The following is a 17,068-nucleotide window of genomic DNA, read 5'->3' on the forward strand; positions in this document are numbered from 1 at the left end:
CTGGTTGCCTTGTCAGTCATACCACCACCCACCTGGTTTCTGGACTGAAAGCCCACAGTTGTGAATGACGAGCTGAAGGTCTCTGAAAAGTGAGTATGGGGGTAGGATTTATGAATGGACTTTATCAGAGCTGATGCTCTGAGTGGGAAATCACTGAAACCCTTTCAAATAAAGAAGGAAGAGGGACACTTAAAAGCTGTCCTTCTTGGTTGGGGGTGAGAAATGGGGTACATTTTGGTCTGGCTAATGACAAGGTCACAGCTTCCCTTCCACGCCGGTACCTGCCTTCCCTGGGCTGGAGGAAGGTACAGGTAGAAGATCAGGGCTCCTGTGGCCCAGAAGTTTAGGCACAGACAGCCAAGTCTCCTCTTCCTCCATGGGAAGAATCAGTCACATTTGCCTTTTCAAAGGAATCTGCAGTGTGACGTTTGGTTGGTGGTGCTCTCCAGGCTTAGCTGTGCTTGCTGGAAGAAGACATCCAGGTGATGGCTGGAGGTGCCACTTCAGTGTAGAATTTGTTTTGCAATCTCACAACAACTTTGAGTTGCACACCCAGAGCAGGAGATATGTTTTTGCTTCCAGCCTGCAGTACGTGCAGAGTAAAAGGGAAGATAGGTGTGGAGACACTAACCACATCTAACACAAGACTAACAGCCATTTTGCTGCTGCAGATGTTCATGAGATTAACATGGATTAGCCAGCTAACACATCAAAAGCAAGAACATTAAAATGAAGCAGAGCACAGGTTTAAGCAAATAAAAGGTGGTGTTTTCAATATGAATATGCAAGTCAGTGAGGGGTATCAGCCAAACTAAGTGGTGTCCAGGCACAGAGGCATTGGGAAAAGAAATCTTTGGTATCCATCATAGCTACCAAACCCAGCCTGTTTCACCTGCTCCTGCTTCTTCACAATAGGGAACTCTGGGTATTTCAGAAGACTGGATACCACCAAACTCAGCATCCATCATTATAAAGGGGATGGGGGGAGACTTCAGGGACATACAGAGCAGTCAACCCAGAGCCCAGTCTTGGAAAAACCTCTGAAATAAATCATCAAACAATTTGCAACGGTGTAGGGGCTATCAAGGAGATGGGGATGAACAGCAAGAGCTTTGTGACAGATGGGTGTTGTTCCCACCTGTGACAAGATGGCAAAATCTATAGTTTGGCTAAAAGTGGTACCTGTCACATAGCTTAGTGTTAATAAAGCTTTTGGCACTGTATCACATGACAGTCTCATAAGCAAACTAAAAAAACACAGTCTAGCTAAAATCATGCGCAAATAACTGTCAACAGTTTGCTGTCAAACTGGAATGATCTATTAAACAGGGTCCTCTGTGGCTTGCCTTGGCTCTGGTATGATGCAATGTTTTAATTAGTGGTTTGAATGATGGATTAGAGAATAAGTTCATTGAGCTTGCAGGTGACAAACTGGGAGACAAACTCTGCAAATAGGAGAATTCTGTGTGACTCTGATAAATTGAAGCGGTACCCTGAGAAAGAGGATGCAATTTAGGAAGGACAAGCACAAAGCTCTACAGTTAGTGTGGACCCGTCATCCGCACAAATACGGGATGAGGAAATCTCCCTTGCAGCAATCTGGCAGAAAAAGAAGTTGCTGTGGGTGTTATAACAGATCACAAGCTTAACATGTGTCAAACCCAAGTTTGACAAACCTAAGTTCATAAAAAATTATGAAAAAGAAGGAGGCCTTGTTGGAACTCTGCAGTCCATTGAAAAGTCTTACACATCACACTGGGAAGTGTAAACTGGAGTGTGATGGGATGAGATCCTTCCAGTTTCTTCTCCAAAAGAAAGGCCTGGGCTGCTCCATTCTCCCCACTTTTTTGCTTTAGGTTTCACATAGCAGCAAAGGAGCTGTTAGATAGTATCAAAAAGGTTTCCTAGCGCCTAATGGATAGTGAAGAGTTGGAGACTATTGCTGGGAGAACTGCCTCCAGCATCAGCCGCTTGAGCATCATTATCAAGATGCATCAAAGCATGACAGAAAAATACGGTCCTCAGCATCTCATTGGTGTCTCCACTGGGGCTGGAGAATAAACTCAGTTGCTTCTCCTGATCCTCTCCATCTTTCTGTCGTTCCTATGTATCCGTTGTGGGTGCTAATTTCCCTCACTAGAGCAGAATTATGGTGTTCAGGCTTGACTTTGCTTTATCATCATAGAATCATAGAATGGTTTGGGTTGGAAGGGACCTTAAACATCATCTAGTTCCAACCTCACTGCCATGGGCAGGGATACCTGCCATTAGATCAAGTTGCTCAAAGCCAAATACACACCAATGTCTAGCAGCAAAGGTGACCCAAAGATGCTCTTCCATTGACATCATGTAGGAACTTTACTTCAAAGGAGGTTCAACTTCCAGAATACCTTCAGGGTTCCCAGGATCACAGTCAACAGCAAAAGAAATAGATGTGTTGAGCCAGTGAGTGGAGAGACAGCTCTGCATAAGACGAATGACATATGGTTTTCTCCTCTTTCAGCTGATTTCTCACCTAGGCGAATCCCTAAGCACCACACAAAGCATTGGCATCATGTATGCGGGTGACAGGGGTTCAGTCTTCCTTGGTCCAGGAGGGTCAGGAAATAGGCACTGGCTCTGTGCCCAGTGCTCACAATAGCTCATCTGTTACCTGCTTCCAGGTCCAGGGCCTGCTCCAGCATTAGATGTTAATCAGCAATTAGATAATGTGCAGACATTGCTCCTGGGAACAAGAAACTCCCTGTTGCAGTCTACAGGAAATTAGTGTAATAAAACTCACTGCAAGATCGTCCAGGAGAAGAAAGCATTTTTATCATACAAAATCTCTAAGCAAGCTGATTTTGCCCTTTCACACTCATCCTTACAGATTTAATTTGATCACTGTCTCACAAGCACCAACATGTGTGTGCCCAGATCTGGCCACTGTCACTTCTATGCCACAGATAGCCAAGAGATGACAGCTATGCAGTTCCCATCATGCCTCTGAGGCTCTTGGCAGAGCACAACCGATTTTGGATTTGCCTTTTACAGCCTTTAGAGAGAGGATGACGCCTCCCTTTCTCTTTTATTTTGCCCCTTTTAGGTGAAATTCCTGAATCTCCCAGTTCTTTTGTTTTCTTTATCTGGGTGTTTTATGGCTCCCACCCTGTTCTTCATCTGTTGGAGACTCTTATCTGAGGTCAGTTTGTTCCTCCTCTTCATTTGAATGAAGTCAGGCACAGGGTGCTCCAGCGCAGTCAACACATGCCTTTCCTTTTAACCCTTGCTCTGCTGTTTCTTCTAGGTGCTTTCACACACTTTCACATTCCCGCTCCTATGTCTTTTCTACCAAATACAACATTTCTACTACAAATCTCCACAAGCCTTGCCTATACCTTCAGCACGGTTTGTGCAGCTTCCCTGGAGCCTGGCGAATTCCTTATTTAAAGAGAGGCACATTTTTGGTGGAAGGGATGGTGAAGGGCCTGAAATGCCTCTTCCCTCCCCAAAACAACCAGATGATGAGGTCTCTGCTGTGGGAGAGGAGATGCCCCCAGGCACAGAAACCTTGGCAAGTCACTGCAGAACCTCATTGATGGTTCAAAAGAGGCCAGGACTGGAAAAAAGGCTACCACATGGATCCAAAGTTCACCCAGGAGATGGAGATAGGACTGGAAGCAGGTATACCTACTACATAGGCCAAGGGCCATCCAGCAGACAGGGTTGGAGACAAGGTCACAACCTGAGTCCAGTGGCCATCTAGGACATGGGGCCAAAAACAGAGCTGGAGACAAACTACCTAAGTTTGGATGGTCCAAAGGTCCATCCAGGAGATAGCTGGAGACAGGCATACTTACAGCATAGTCCTCGCTCAGGCTTGGGCTTAAATGTGCACTCAGGGCATGACAACGTGAGCCCATTTGCAGGGGAACTCTCTGTGGAGAGATCACAGCAGCAATCAGAGCTTAGCTTTTTGCCTGAGTAATGACCCCTGCTTAAAGTTTCACAATTATTTTCCTGACAAAACCCTAGAACAAACAAGCAAGACAGAGGGTGAGTCATGCAGACTCTGGAAGGAGGAGGTGTGAGAATACCAATTTCTCTGATACTGACTGAGCATGCACCAGCTGGTGAACCACTTTCACCTTAACGGCTCTGGGAGAGAAGGAAAACAGAAACGTTGATGTCAATCAGAAATGAAAGTTCATAAATCTGACAGCCTGATTGCGACTGCAGGTTGGAGTTTAAGTGGGCAGATGAAGGTCCTATTCCAGTAGATACTGCAGCCCAAAGATGTACCTCGTTTTGTACCCGCATTTTCAGGAACCTCAGTAGCTAACTGAGAGCTATCTCAGGTCTGTCCCCGTGGGCTGCAGCAGAGAGTGGCCTGTCAGGATGACGGAGCACAGTGAACTGTTTGGCACTATAGACAGCAAGAAGGCTCAAAGAAGCACCTGTGGCTTGGTTCACCCATGAAAAACCTGTGTCTGGAGCATCCTTGGATGATCCAAGATCGTTCTTGAAGAGATCCTGCTCTTTCAGGCTAGAGAACAGATCATGTCCTCCCAGTCCTCTGCTCTGCCAAACTGATACTCCACGTTTTACAGTGAGATAGCTTTGGCAGGTTGGACAGGACTCTTCCACAGAGCAGTCCCTATCCTCTCTGGCAGAAGAGAAGTCTGAACACTTCTCATCTCTAGAGAACGATGTAACTATTGAAAAGAAAGGACTTTGTCTCCTTTCTGTGGCATCTATGCAAGGCGTTTTCAGCTCCATCAACCAATTTTGCTCCACTAACTGGGGAAACACCTCATTTGCAAACTTGACTGTGGTTTACGTGTCCCACAGAGACCCACGTGCACAGCCCCAGCCAGGCTCAGGAAGTCTCACTCAAGCCCTGAAAGAGAAACGTGGTGGTGAAGGAAACTCTCCACAGAAGCTGAGCAAGCTCTTAGCGGGCCCACATTTCAAGCTCAAACTCCTAAAATGCCAGTTCAGCACCAAAGCCTTGCAGGCCTAGTAATTCCACCCATCTCTGCTAACCTGCTCCCTTGACCTGTGAAGGGAGCTGCCATAGTCTTAATTTCCTGATTTTAAGACTAGCCATTCCTCCCCAGCATGCAAGCAAACCTTTAAATATTTACTCTGTCACCTGGTTGCTTTACAATTCAGCTGCTACCTTACAGCCTTTTCCCTTAAGCATGCTTTTGTACCTGTGCCCACCTTTCCCCAGCACAGGCCACATTCCTACGGCTGGACTTTACCCCCCTAACTTGCAAGAGGCTGGATCATTCGGTGCAGCGTTTTGCTGTGCATTGCTCTGGTACAGAAAGGCCTGCCATCAGTCACTCTGTTGAGCTTTGCAGTCTGCTCTCCCACACCATAGCCTTGGTAAGGAAGTGGGAGACATGGACTTAGACTAGAAAGCTTTCTGAAGGGCTTCCTTACCTGGTGCTTCTTCCACCATAGCAAATTGGTCCTCAGTCTCTCTGCCCACCTCTTCCGTTTGCACCATCCTGTAATTAATGCTGTCCCCACCCAGCCATTTCAGTAGTATTGGGATGACTCTAGATCCCGTGGTGAACTGTGTCCTGTGTCACTCAGGTCCTCTCTCTTCCTTCCCGGCAGCGGATGGGGCCTCTTCAGGAAACAGTGGAACTGATAATGTTAAATTTGTGGGACGGAGAAAACCAGAAAGCTGCAGGCCCTTGTACGCTGCTCTTGGGAATGAGGGAAGTGTACAGGACACCAAAGGAACAGGAGAGCTGAAGGAACATGCTATGCCTTCCTGATACCCAGGAATTAAATCTCAAGTGCTGCACCCCAAAGCAGAGATAAATGCTGTGAGATTGCTCACATGTAGGCTACAAAAAGCCAGACTGACTCTTACAGGCACAACCTGAACTTGGTCTGTATGAGACAGGGGTCTTGTGAGTGTATCTGAATTACGGTTGCTCAGGCTACCGCAAAGCTGAAACTTCCCAGTTTTTTATTATTTGATTTGTAAACCAGAGAATGAAACAGTCCCAGCAGCCTATTCCAGTGGAAGCTATTAGACCACAGAAACACACTGCTCGCAGTCAGTTCCTGCTAGAATAACTGGCAATGACAAATAAAAATGAGCCATAGGGGAGAAAAGGGAAGTGGGGGTTTGCAGGCACAGATTTATCTTCCATGCAGAGGACTCTGAATGCACTCTGACAAGGCAGGAGCTGGAATTTCTTCTGACGAATGTATTTGCCATGAAATGCTGATTCTGCAGAATTAAACCCATCTGTGGCATACGGAGTTTGTCAAACCTGCTTGTTTCTTGCTGGCTCACCAGCCGTCTCCTCCATTCCCAGGCTTCCTCGACAGCCAACTTCACAGGGTCCCTCCCCCAATGCCTTCCCTGCCGCTCATTTCCTAGAGGACTTAGCTATTTCTGTGGGACCTACTGAACTTGGGCCACTCCAACAAACCTTTCTGGTGGACTGCCCTAAGCTCTGAAGACCTGTCCTGCCAAGCAGCCCAGGCTGTCCCCACCCAGCCAGGGTGGCATCCACCCCAGCTGCCGGGCCCTCATACCTTCAAGCTTCCCAATCCTATATGTCTAATCACATTTAGGCTTTGGTAAACAGCTCAGGAATTTGGTTTCCTTCATGCTTGGGTCTTGGATGCAGGGGCCTTGTGCATGCAGGAGACCCATGCATGAAGGGAGTCCTGCACACAGGGGCTTGCACACGCAGGGCGTGTGTGCGCAGAGGATGGTTGCGAAAGTATGGGGGCTGTGTGTAGTCAGGGAGTCTGTGAATGAAGATGCACGGAGGAGAGGAGGGAGGTAGGAACGCAGCAGGTCTTCGTGGGTGAAGGGAGTCACGGATGCAGGGGGTTGCACTTGAAGAGGGCTGTGCATGAGTGGGGTCCGGTATGCCCGGAGCCCTCCTGTTCCTGTCTCTTCCATCAGGTAAATAGAGGGGACCCGAAAGGGGGATGGAAAAAGCCTTTGGGGGAAGGCCAGGGGAGAGCGGGCTCTGCTCCCGCAGAGCTCCCGGCCGCTCAACGGACCAGGCCCACTCCCTTCCCCGGCCCCGGCTCTGCGGAGCGGGGAAACGAAACCAGGAGGGACCGGGGAGGTGGTAGGGGGAGGCGGCGCGGGGCGTGGGCCGGCCCCCGGGGCGGAGCCGCTGGCCTTTCCCCACCCCCGGCGCCCGGCCCTGCCGCCAGCCCTGCGCGGAGCCAGCTGCCCTGCGCATCTCGCTGGCCCCACCGCTGCACCATGAAGGCGCTCCTGCTCGCTGTGCTGGCTGCGGTGCTATGCGTGGAGAGAGGTAAGGGGGGGGGGATGCCCCCTCCCCCCCAGCCACCATTGCCTCTTCCCGAGATCTCCCAGTCCCTCCCCAGCCCTGGGTTTGGGAGCAAATTCGGGAGGTGGTGGTGCTGCGTCTTGCAGGGTGGACTCTGGAAGTTGGAGGTGTGCGGGGAGGATTGAGGGTTGCAAAGGGGCTGGGGGACAGAGCTGAGCCGTGCCGGGGTTTGGCGGGGAGGTGGAGGGGTGTCTTTCCAAGACCTGCCTCGCAACAGTGTCCTCTTGAAGCAGGAACTTCGGGGCTTCTGTCCCTGTATGTATAGGTGTGCATCTTCAGCTGCCCGTCTAGATATTTTGGAGCTTTTCCCAGTTGCAGCTCGAACAAAGACCAGGGCCGGCTCCACTCCCCCGTACGGCGCGGCGAGCCGGGATAACGGCGCCAAAATGGGCTGAGATGCAGCCGAGGGGAAGGAGGGTGGAGGGGAGATGGAGCCCAGCTCTGGCAATGGCTGATGGAGCAAAGTCTGGGCAAAGCCACTCATGATCCTGGCTCCTGCCGCCCCCCAGCATGCTTTGGGGCAGGCTGCGGTGGCCAGCGTGTGGGGAGGTGACCCCCAAGGGACCATGCCTTGTGGAGCGCATCTTGGGGCTACCACCGAAGCTGGGGAGAAGCCCAGCTTCCTGTTGCTGGGCATTAAACTGCAAGTTGTCCAAGTCGCAGGGGCTGCAACCCCCGTCTTCCCGACGACTCCATTTCTGACTCTCCAAACTCCGTGGGGCCGTGCAAAACCCCATATTGTTTCCGTATGTCGATGCTTGGAGAAGCCAAACAAAGAGCAAACGGGAGAGTTCTGGGCCCTCTGAGCCTCTGCTCAGGAAACACGGGCCCTCCTTGTCTCCTGAGGACACCGGTGAGAAGAAAGAAGTTGTTCACCACCCTTCCTGTGCCCCCCTCCCAGTGGGGTCCAGAAAGCGACTGGCAATTCAAGAGTTGGGTCTGGGTCAGAGCCCAGCTGGCATGTGCTCAGTTCCAGCTGGGAGGATGGGCTGTCCAGGCCAAGGCAGGAGGGGGTTTCACTTCCCTCCCTCCAAAAAACCTTTCAGCTTTAAAGTAAGTTCTTAGCCAGGCAAAAGGGTTTGTTGCAGGCAGCTTTATCCCCAAACGCTTCCAGCGCATCCAGGGAGTCTTTAGCAGAAAAGCTCTACCCCCTGCTCAAAGTGCCCTGAAGATCTGGTGTATAAGGATATTGCCAAAAAGCAACGGAAAAAGAAAGAGCGTTGGGCATAGGGACCGAATGGCAGAGCTGCCGAAGCAACAGCATTTTTCACTGGTGCTGCTGAGCTTCAGAGCGGGCTTTTAAAGGCTTTTTTTCCCCCCCCCCTGCATTGCTCTTTGCAAGAATGGATTCAACCTCTTATCTGAGGAATTCCCCCAAATGATCCGCTCTGTTTTGGGAGATCTTTGGTCCTCGGCAGAGCTGAGCAGCAAACAAATAAACACATAAATTCTTCCTGTGGAAGAACACTGTGTTTTCTGCTTGCTGAAAACGAGGCTTCCTTTTTGCATTGTTCAGGCTTGGGCTTTTTTTTTTTTTTTTTTTTTTTTGTAGCCTTGAGCTCCAACTCTTTGCTCTGTCTCCAGCTGCGTAAAATAATTCTGCACCCCTCTTGTGCCTTTTGTCTAAACCACTCTGCCTGCTTGCGCTCTTCACTCTGCGGTGGGTTATTTAGTTATCAGTTTGCTGGGGCAGAAAGCAGCACTAGTTATGACTGCGTATTTCCTCTCTTAAACTACGTTGAAAGACTCGTCTCTCCTGGAAAGATTTTGTCTATATTCAGACAAGGGGTAATAGGTAGGTGTGACACAGACAGGTAGGAAATGCTGTGGTAAGAGAATAGATTTAGTCACATGGCAGAGAATTTAATGCCTAAAGGCACTTCTATGTGCATGTACAAATATTTCTGATGCGTTTGTATCTGGAACCCCTAAGCCTTAATGAAGAGCACTGCACCACTCGACTCGTGCGTTCAGCATAGTGAGCAAATACATATGGGGACATATGTCCTACCCTAATGCCCACAGGAAGCCTATAATCCACTTCATTCCTGATTGCAGACCATTCCTGATTGCAGACAGTTCCTGTGAAATGGGATGAGTCAATTTGCCTCCTCACTTTGCCCTCAGGGTGGCTGCGAGGAGAAGAGTTTGGGACAGGTCACCTGAGACTTCAGAGCAGAAGCATGCTGGGGACAAGGGAGCAGGAGAGAGCTGGGCTTCACTCTGAGGTCCCAGACTGAGTTTTGGCCAGCGAGGTCAAAAATGCCACCCGTGGAAAGGCTCTGAGGGCTCAGCAAGGGATGATGGCAGCCTGTAGGCTCAATGGCTGGCTCCTTCCTCCTCCCCCTCTCCTAGATCCAGAAGCAAGGTCCACTGACGAATCTCTCCTGGGGTTTTGACTCAACTGGTGGCCCTGTAATTCTGGGTGCTGTGTGTAGGTTGTGGCTGCTGCATTGGCATGCTCAGGTAACTCTGTTTTGTCGCAAGGATCGTTGGCAGACTGGTGATTGTTGGAGGATGTATCAGACAGTCCAGGAAATTCTTGCTTAGGGGGTGGGGGTGGTGGCTTCGTCTCCAAAGCAGAGTCGTCTGGCTGCCCTGATGTGACATTCAGGATCTCCCACTAACCTGCTTTAATCCATTTCCCTGACATGATGTTTTTGTTTTCTTCCCCTGCCTTGGCTGTGGCTGGTCAAAAGTCATCCTCAGAGTACAATTGTTATTTTTACCTCAATTTTCCTGTAAAAAGCTTTTCTTTTCCTGAGAGAGACAGGATTAAGAAGAACCTCAAGAGGTCAAGCAGTCCCATGGCAAAATGGGACAGCTGCTGACCAATATTTGTCCAACTTGTTCTTCAAAATACTCCGTGACAGGGACTGCTGAGCCTCAGCAAACTCTCCCAGGGCTTCACCGGCTTCACCTCCTTAGGATAATCTGGTTGTGGTGGGGCTGAAAGAGGTGGGAGCAGGAATGATGCTGCCTTGCACTTCCCATCCTGAATCAGCCCCCGCTCTGCTTTGCATCCTGTAAACACAGAAGAGAAAGACAGTGCCTTGTCTGCGCGCTCAAAAATCAGAGCCCGTGAAACACTGGCAACAGACCTGATCTGTCTGCATATGTAGGTCAACAGTTGCAGTGTGGATGTGATGTTCTTGTATGTGAAACACAGAGAAGATCATCCATCCACTGCAAAGTGCATATGTCCCTGCTGAGTCACTGGTCCAGGCTGTTTCTGCAACCATTTCCCACCACTGAATGCTATTCTCCAATTTTTTCCTCTTCCTTGGGCAGATCTGAGGGGTGAGGGATGGGAGCTAACTGGTGCAGTCCATCCTGCTAGTGTAGGACAGACCATTTTAGGGGACCTGCCGTGGAGGAAGGCATGCTTTTTTTGCTATCCCCCTGCTCCAAATTGAAAAAGTTGGTTGCATATGCTGCCTTCATAGTGCTATGACTCGCTGGGTAGCCAGACGGTGCAAGTCCTTGCAGGTCTTGCTGCCATGCTGGGCTCGCTCTGGCTGAGAAATTGTTTCCACCATGTGTGCTAGCTCAAGTGTAACCTGAGCTTTGTGCCCTGCTGCCAAAGGCAGGTCACGGAAAGCTCAAACCCGTGGTCACGCCTACAGCATTTCCCATCAGTGTCCACGGTAGCTGAGCTGAATAAGCTCAAATCTCAGGCTCCAGATTGTAGGCCTGAACTTGCCTCCGTTGTTTAGTTTCTAGTTGGCAGCTGTAGCTTGAACCCGCTCTTGGTGCAAACAGGAGCATGCCATAAAGTGCCAGGCTGACCTGTGGCTGTATCGAGGCTTTAGCTGACCGTTGATCCTGCCAAGAGCGCGAAATGGATCCCTTATGCTTGAACCCTTCACTTGGCCAATTTTTCTGGGGGAAACACCTATTGCAGATTGATACAGATGGAATAGCAAGCGTGTCTGTGGCCAAATGTGGTGCGTGCCGTGTGTCAGAGGTGGGGATCACCAAGCGGGGAAGTCTGCCCACCAGCCCCTAACTGAGCTGTGCCTTTCCCTTGCAGCCCACACGCTCGTCTGCTTTTCGTGCTCGGATGCATCCTCCAACTGGGCCTGCCTGAAGCCTGTCAAGTGCGCGGAGAATGAAAACCACTGTGTGACGACGTATGTCGGAGTGGGAATCGGTGAGTGGTGACAGGACCTTCTTCTGCCCCTCTTGGCTGCTCTCCTGGGTCACCTGCTGAGCTGCAGGAAGGCTTTCCTTCCTTTGGCTGGAAAAAGGGGAAAGTTCTGCTTAGCAGCTGAGTGTCGGACCATCCCAAGGGAATTTGATGAGGGACGTGCTGCCAGATGGAGTCACGTTAAAGCCCACGTGCCTTCACTGATGCCAGGAGTCCAAAGGGAATTTTGGGGTGGGGGCGGGGAGGTTGCTGATGAATAAGTGAAAGTGCGGAGAATGCTGGATGCTTCCTTTGTAGGAAAGCTCCAGGGCTGCCCTTCCTGCTTTTGTCCTGTGTTTGGGTTGTTCACCCCTGAGTCCCACCTTTGCTTCTTCGCTCTCCGCGGGCGAGGTGGGGTTGCCAGGAAGGGAGATTTGCAGGTTTCTTCCCTAAGTGCCAGGAAAGATCTCAGGGCGGGGGGGGGGCAGTCTGTGCTTCCCGGCTGCTGCTCCTAGGGAAGCAGGCTGCTCTGGGAAGTCTCCTGGCACCATGGCAGAGCCCAGAGCCCAACCTGGTTTGCCTTACTCTCCCTTGCAGGACGGAGGGGTGTTGCATGCCTGAGTTGCATGGTCCGCAATGTGGGCGGTCGTGCATGCACAAATGGAGGCTGGGAGCTTTTATAAACCTGTTGTCTTAGCACAGTGCTAATAATTTCCTGTTTGCTGCTGCTAAATGTGTGCTGCGCCTCTCTCGCAGCTGACGGCTCGAAATGCAGCCTTCGCTCACGAGTGCTGCCGTGGTGCTCCGTATGCCCCGTACTCCCTGTCTCGCTTGAGGAGTCCCAGGGTCAAGCTCGAGTGGGATTTTTGAGATTCTTCACTGGAGTCGTAGCAGCCAAACTTGGGCCAGCAGCCTGGAAGGAGTGTCCCTGGGGTGTTGCATGGTCTCTAGAGTCTCTGTGGGGGTTGTCAGGGGTATTCCTTGAGACGTGTGGGCTGGCTGAGATTACTGTCGTGGCCTGACTCCAAGAAGCACCTCATCCTCTCTGTGCCACCTGTGATGCTTCAGCTATTACAGTGCTGTTATTTCCTTTGCAGAACAGGCGATCAGAAAGCCGAGAAACGTTATAAACCTGTTTCCTTTTTGCTTTCCTTTCTTTCCTCCTGCCCAACCTAAATTCAGGCAGCAAGTCTGGCCAGTCCATCTCCAAAGGATGCTCTCCCATTTGCCCCAGCGCTGGGATTAACCTCGGCATAGCGGCTGCCTCCGTTTACTGCTGCGACTCCTTCCTCTGCAACATCAGCGGATCCAGCAGCGTGAAAGCCAGCTACGCGGTCCTGGCCTTGGGGGTCCTCGTTAGCTTCATCTACGTCCTCAGGGCTCGCGAGTGATGGGGCTGGCCGAGGAAGAGCCGTCTTCCACGGGCTGTCGCGGGTCTCATTAGCCAATATCTTCTCTGTCGCTGTCTGCAAGGAGATCCTCTACTTCTCAGCAGGCTTCCAAGGTGGTTGTTTCCCAGACTTTATGCTCTTCCAGCATTGGAGACCTGGGCGGTTTGGCCAAGCTGTTCTCCTCCTTCTGTGGACATACCCCACTGCGCTCTCACACCTCCTTGGCAAAGGTGGATCGTTTTGGAAGGGTTTCTGCTTTTATACCTAACACCCTCCCCTCATTTCTAAGGTTGGTTAAAACAAGGCTGGGACTCGCTGAGAACCAATTAACCCCAGATATCGCCCAGTCAAGTGTTCAGACGTTCCTGCCTCTTGCTCCGTGGAGGTGCCTGGCACTGGCGTGCCCCCAGCATGCGGGTGGTCCGGGCACCGGGAATGCATGACCCAAAGGGAGACACATTCCTGATCCCTGCAGCTGCAGTCTCTTTTTATAAAACCCTTTCGTTTCTTCTGATCCTGGGCTGACTTTTCTGGAAAACAAATGACATGTACCTTGTCCCTCCAAGCTCTGTAAGTGCCAGACCTGAATAAACATGCTCCTGTCTTTACCTGAGATGGGATGTGTGCTGTGTGTGTTTCCTTGCTCCAGACAGAGAGATTAGAAACGCTCTTAGAAGAAACCCAAATATTATGCCTGGCACGAGGGCCTCTTACCCTCTCAAGCGGCTTTTGAGTGCTTCATCTCAGCATTCCTTCCAGTTCACCTCTGAGCAGCAAGTCCATCTTCTCCCTGGCCCTGTCCTTTCTGATAAACACCTGTGGGCCAGCTTGTTTCGCCTCTCTTGGGAATTGCATTTTCCAGGTGCATTTTAGTGAAAAATGCCAGTTATTGGCGTCTGAGTCAACCCCATTACTCCTCATGGAGCAAGCACACTGGGAACAGGACCTCTAAAAATTAGTCTGCATATTACAAAGACTTGGTGCCTCGATTTCCCCACTTCGGACTTGTGATGATGATAGACAATAACATCGATACCTAAACAATCCAGGGCAACAGGTCTGTTTGCAAAATTTAGTGAAGTCAGAGGCAAAGATATCAATACTCAGATCTTTAGGTTCAACCTGCAATGCCTGGCTGATGGGCTGATGGTGCACATGGACTGCAGAAGGTGACTTCACCACCAAACCTGCCACTCCTGCTGTCCCTCAGATCCCAGGATCTTCCCAGGTCTTTTGGCAGCGTTGCTCCTGGAAGTTCTCGGCCATCCCATGGGAGATGTGTCCTCCTGCCATCTCTGCATCGTGCTGGTTTCCTACCTGCTTTGCCCACCTGTGGACCTGCTAGATGCAAAACAAGCCAAAATTGAGCCTTAAACTATCAGGCAAAAGCTTGCTGTCACTTCCAGTGATTGATCAGAGGTGCACTGGGCTTTTTTTCTCTTCTAGCAGCAAAAATCAGGTATCTATTGGCACTTTTTAGCCGTGCCGTCCTTGTGCGTGGTTCTCCTATTTTGTGTCAACAAGCAAAAGCCTCTCAAGCTGCACACGCTGTTCAATTATACCTCTGTCCCCACTTAAAATGAGTGATGAACAGCTTCTTTTGAAAGATGGTGTGCTGATGTATAGAAATATTTGCAACAAAAGTGGTTACATGTTTTTTCCTCCTCCTTCTCCCCATCTTTTAATTAAAATGACACATGCTAATGATAGCCTTTACAACAGGAGGGACTGGTCATTGTGACGTGACCTGCAATTAGGTGATAAGTTTGGTAAGAACGCATCACTTGTCTCGTTGGTCCTCAGATGTGCCTTCCTCTGGTTAATGCGTCTTCCCTCGCCTGCTGGGATCTGCTGGGACCACAGGGCTCGAGGTGCACCACAAATCTCTGCTATGCACATATAGCACAGGGAAAACTGGGGAAAAAATTACTAGAAATGGGGTAAATATTCCCTAGCTTCCCTGTGCCTGAGCCTTCCTCCCAAGAGGGTTAGAAGCGTTGTTTGCAGGGTTAATTTGTTCCTCGCCACTTGCTGTGAGTAGATGCTGTAGTGAGAGCAAGGCAGCACCCAGGAGTACTCTGCCTTTCAAGTGATGGGGCTGTAACTCTTTTCTAGCCACCTGGTAAAAGGTATCTTGGTTTTGGACTCAATTACCTTCCAAAACCTCTGCTGTGAGCAACGAGCTAACCTTAAAAGCCATCAGCATAGCTCTGTCCTAATGCCTGTTCATGCCTTTACGAGGTTTTTGAGCGTGCCACGCTGGACAACCCCATGGGCTAAAGCTAGGAGCAGGGTTATGAGAACTGGTTACCTCCTCCAAGCGCCGTCCCCTTCCTGTCTCAGCGTTTCAGAGTTTGCTCGTGCCAAGGACTCGGTTATGCAAGGGAGCAAGGGCTGGCGGGAAGAGCATTCACCAGGCTACTTACCCTATACAAATAACAAGTTATATTAATGGTATTGCCCGGGGACAGATCTGAAGGTCAGCTCACACGTGTTCTTGAGCCTATAGATGATGAATAGATTGCATATGGAGATTTTTTTTTCCCCTCTTTGCTCTCTTTTTGTCTTTCTGTCCTCCTCATGTGCTATATTCCTGTACGCTTAGTATATGGAAGAAGAGATATTTGCAGTTTTTCCTTTCGAACACATGTGGCAAAGATGTCTTTGATAGATTTATGTATATTTGAGAGAGGGGGAGGGTAAGACAGCTTGTCAAATGCAAGAGATGTTATTCAACAGTTTAATCCCAAGTGTCATATGATCACTTCTGCCAACTCTCACAATTTCTGGTTCTACTATAGATTTTTTTTTGCCCTCAAGTCCCCAGCACCAGAAATCATGTGAGAACCTCAGCTGTTGTAAAGCCCAGGAGTGAAAGGCCTGAAAACGTGCAGCTGTAGTAATTAAAAACATTAATAATAAGAAGAAAATAAATAGCAAGAACCCAGCATTTATAGAGCATTAAAACTGGTGGCTTGTTAAACCAAAAGCCTGATTTGGAACTTGAGGGCCACGGTGGGACAGCCCTTAAGTGCTTTGAATGTGTGTACTTGGACTGTGGAATTATCTCAGCAGAAAACTCAGATCTTCCCCTTTTCTGACAACACAAGAGGTTACGAGGGGAGGCAGCTTTGCTCCGTACGAGCATAAAATATCCCGGATCAGTTTTCACTGAAAAATAAGAGCTTAAGTCAAATCCCTGCCCATTTTGGAGCATGCTAATGAGAAAACGGTTTCTGTGCTTCCGTCCTGGGAATGGCTGTATTTCAACGGCAGCTGCTGCCATCTACCACTACGCCAATGTTGCAAGGGCTCTCATTTTTGGGTATTTTCTGTACGTGCTCAAAGCTTACTGCAGCACCAGCCCTTTCCACCCAGGTTCGCTGGGTTTGCTGTTTCCTGAAAAGGAGGACTTAAAAATGAACAAAGTTCTTCCAACAGTTTTTAAGAATTTTTTTTTTTTTGAAAAGGGCAAAATTTCTTCTTTTGGAAAACACAAACCTGATTGTGACTTCCTTGGACAAACAGCCAGAACAAATAAGGCCAGTTGCTTAATCTTAATTAAAGGATCCACATCGTTACGGAAAGAATGTCCTTGCTTGGTGTTAATTTACTCAAGTTATGTGTTATTTGAAATGACTTGCCTCCCAGAGACCCTGTTTGCCATGAAGGAGGCTGTGGTCCCACCACCCCTGCGGGAAGCCTGGTAGCTCTGGTCTGCGTGGCTGTGCCTCCATGCTGGAATGAGGTATAGGCATCCATGCTCTCCTGTCTCTGGGAAAGGCAGATGTGGTGCACATCTGGATGCTTGGAGGTTTAGGGCCCAATCACAAGCCCCTTGCTCCTGTGATTCCAGTGCTTTTGCACCCTGCAGCTGGGCTGTGCTTTCACTGTCATGCTCAGTGGTGAGGTGCTGTGGGTCTCAGCTGTTTGGGATGAAGATGACTCTGAATCCTTCCTTGATCCTGGAGGAGTTATTTCGCCCCTGGAAAGCTACTGTCTGAGGCTATCAAACTGGAATGGGGATAGACACACCCAATTTTGCATTGTGGAAGTGTCCATGGTGCACAGGGAAGCAAAGCCCTGGATCGGTCCTGCCATCTACTGGCTTTTGCCAGACCTGGTAGAGATGCTTTGAAGCCCAGATCTCACAAGTCAAGGAGGAACCGTTAACACATGAAATCCCGAGTAGGCAGCCAAGGGCGAGCTACCTTTAACCA

General features: G+C 49.8%; 1 protein-coding gene across 1 annotated transcript; it reads left to right on the top strand.

Annotated features, from left to right (window-relative positions):
• The first annotated feature begins 7,179 nt into the window (after nt 1-7,179).
• LOC309587488 (lymphocyte antigen 6E) lies at nt 7,180-16,153 on the top strand. Its single transcript, XM_082305665.1, has 3 exons — nt 7,180-7,292; nt 11,362-11,481; nt 12,640-16,153. The coding sequence occupies exons 1-3, from the start codon at nt 7,241-7,243 to the stop codon at nt 12,846-12,848; spliced, it is 381 nt and encodes a 126-aa protein (XP_082161791.1). The 5' UTR covers nt 7,180-7,240; the 3' UTR covers nt 12,849-16,153.
• The last annotated feature ends 915 nt before the right edge of the window (nt 16,154-17,068 follow it).

Source organism: Platalea leucorodia, assembly GCF_965183815.1.
Source record: "Platalea leucorodia genome assembly, chromosome: 1".
Classification (NCBI taxonomy): domain Eukaryota; kingdom Metazoa; phylum Chordata; class Aves; order Pelecaniformes; family Threskiornithidae; genus Platalea; species Platalea leucorodia.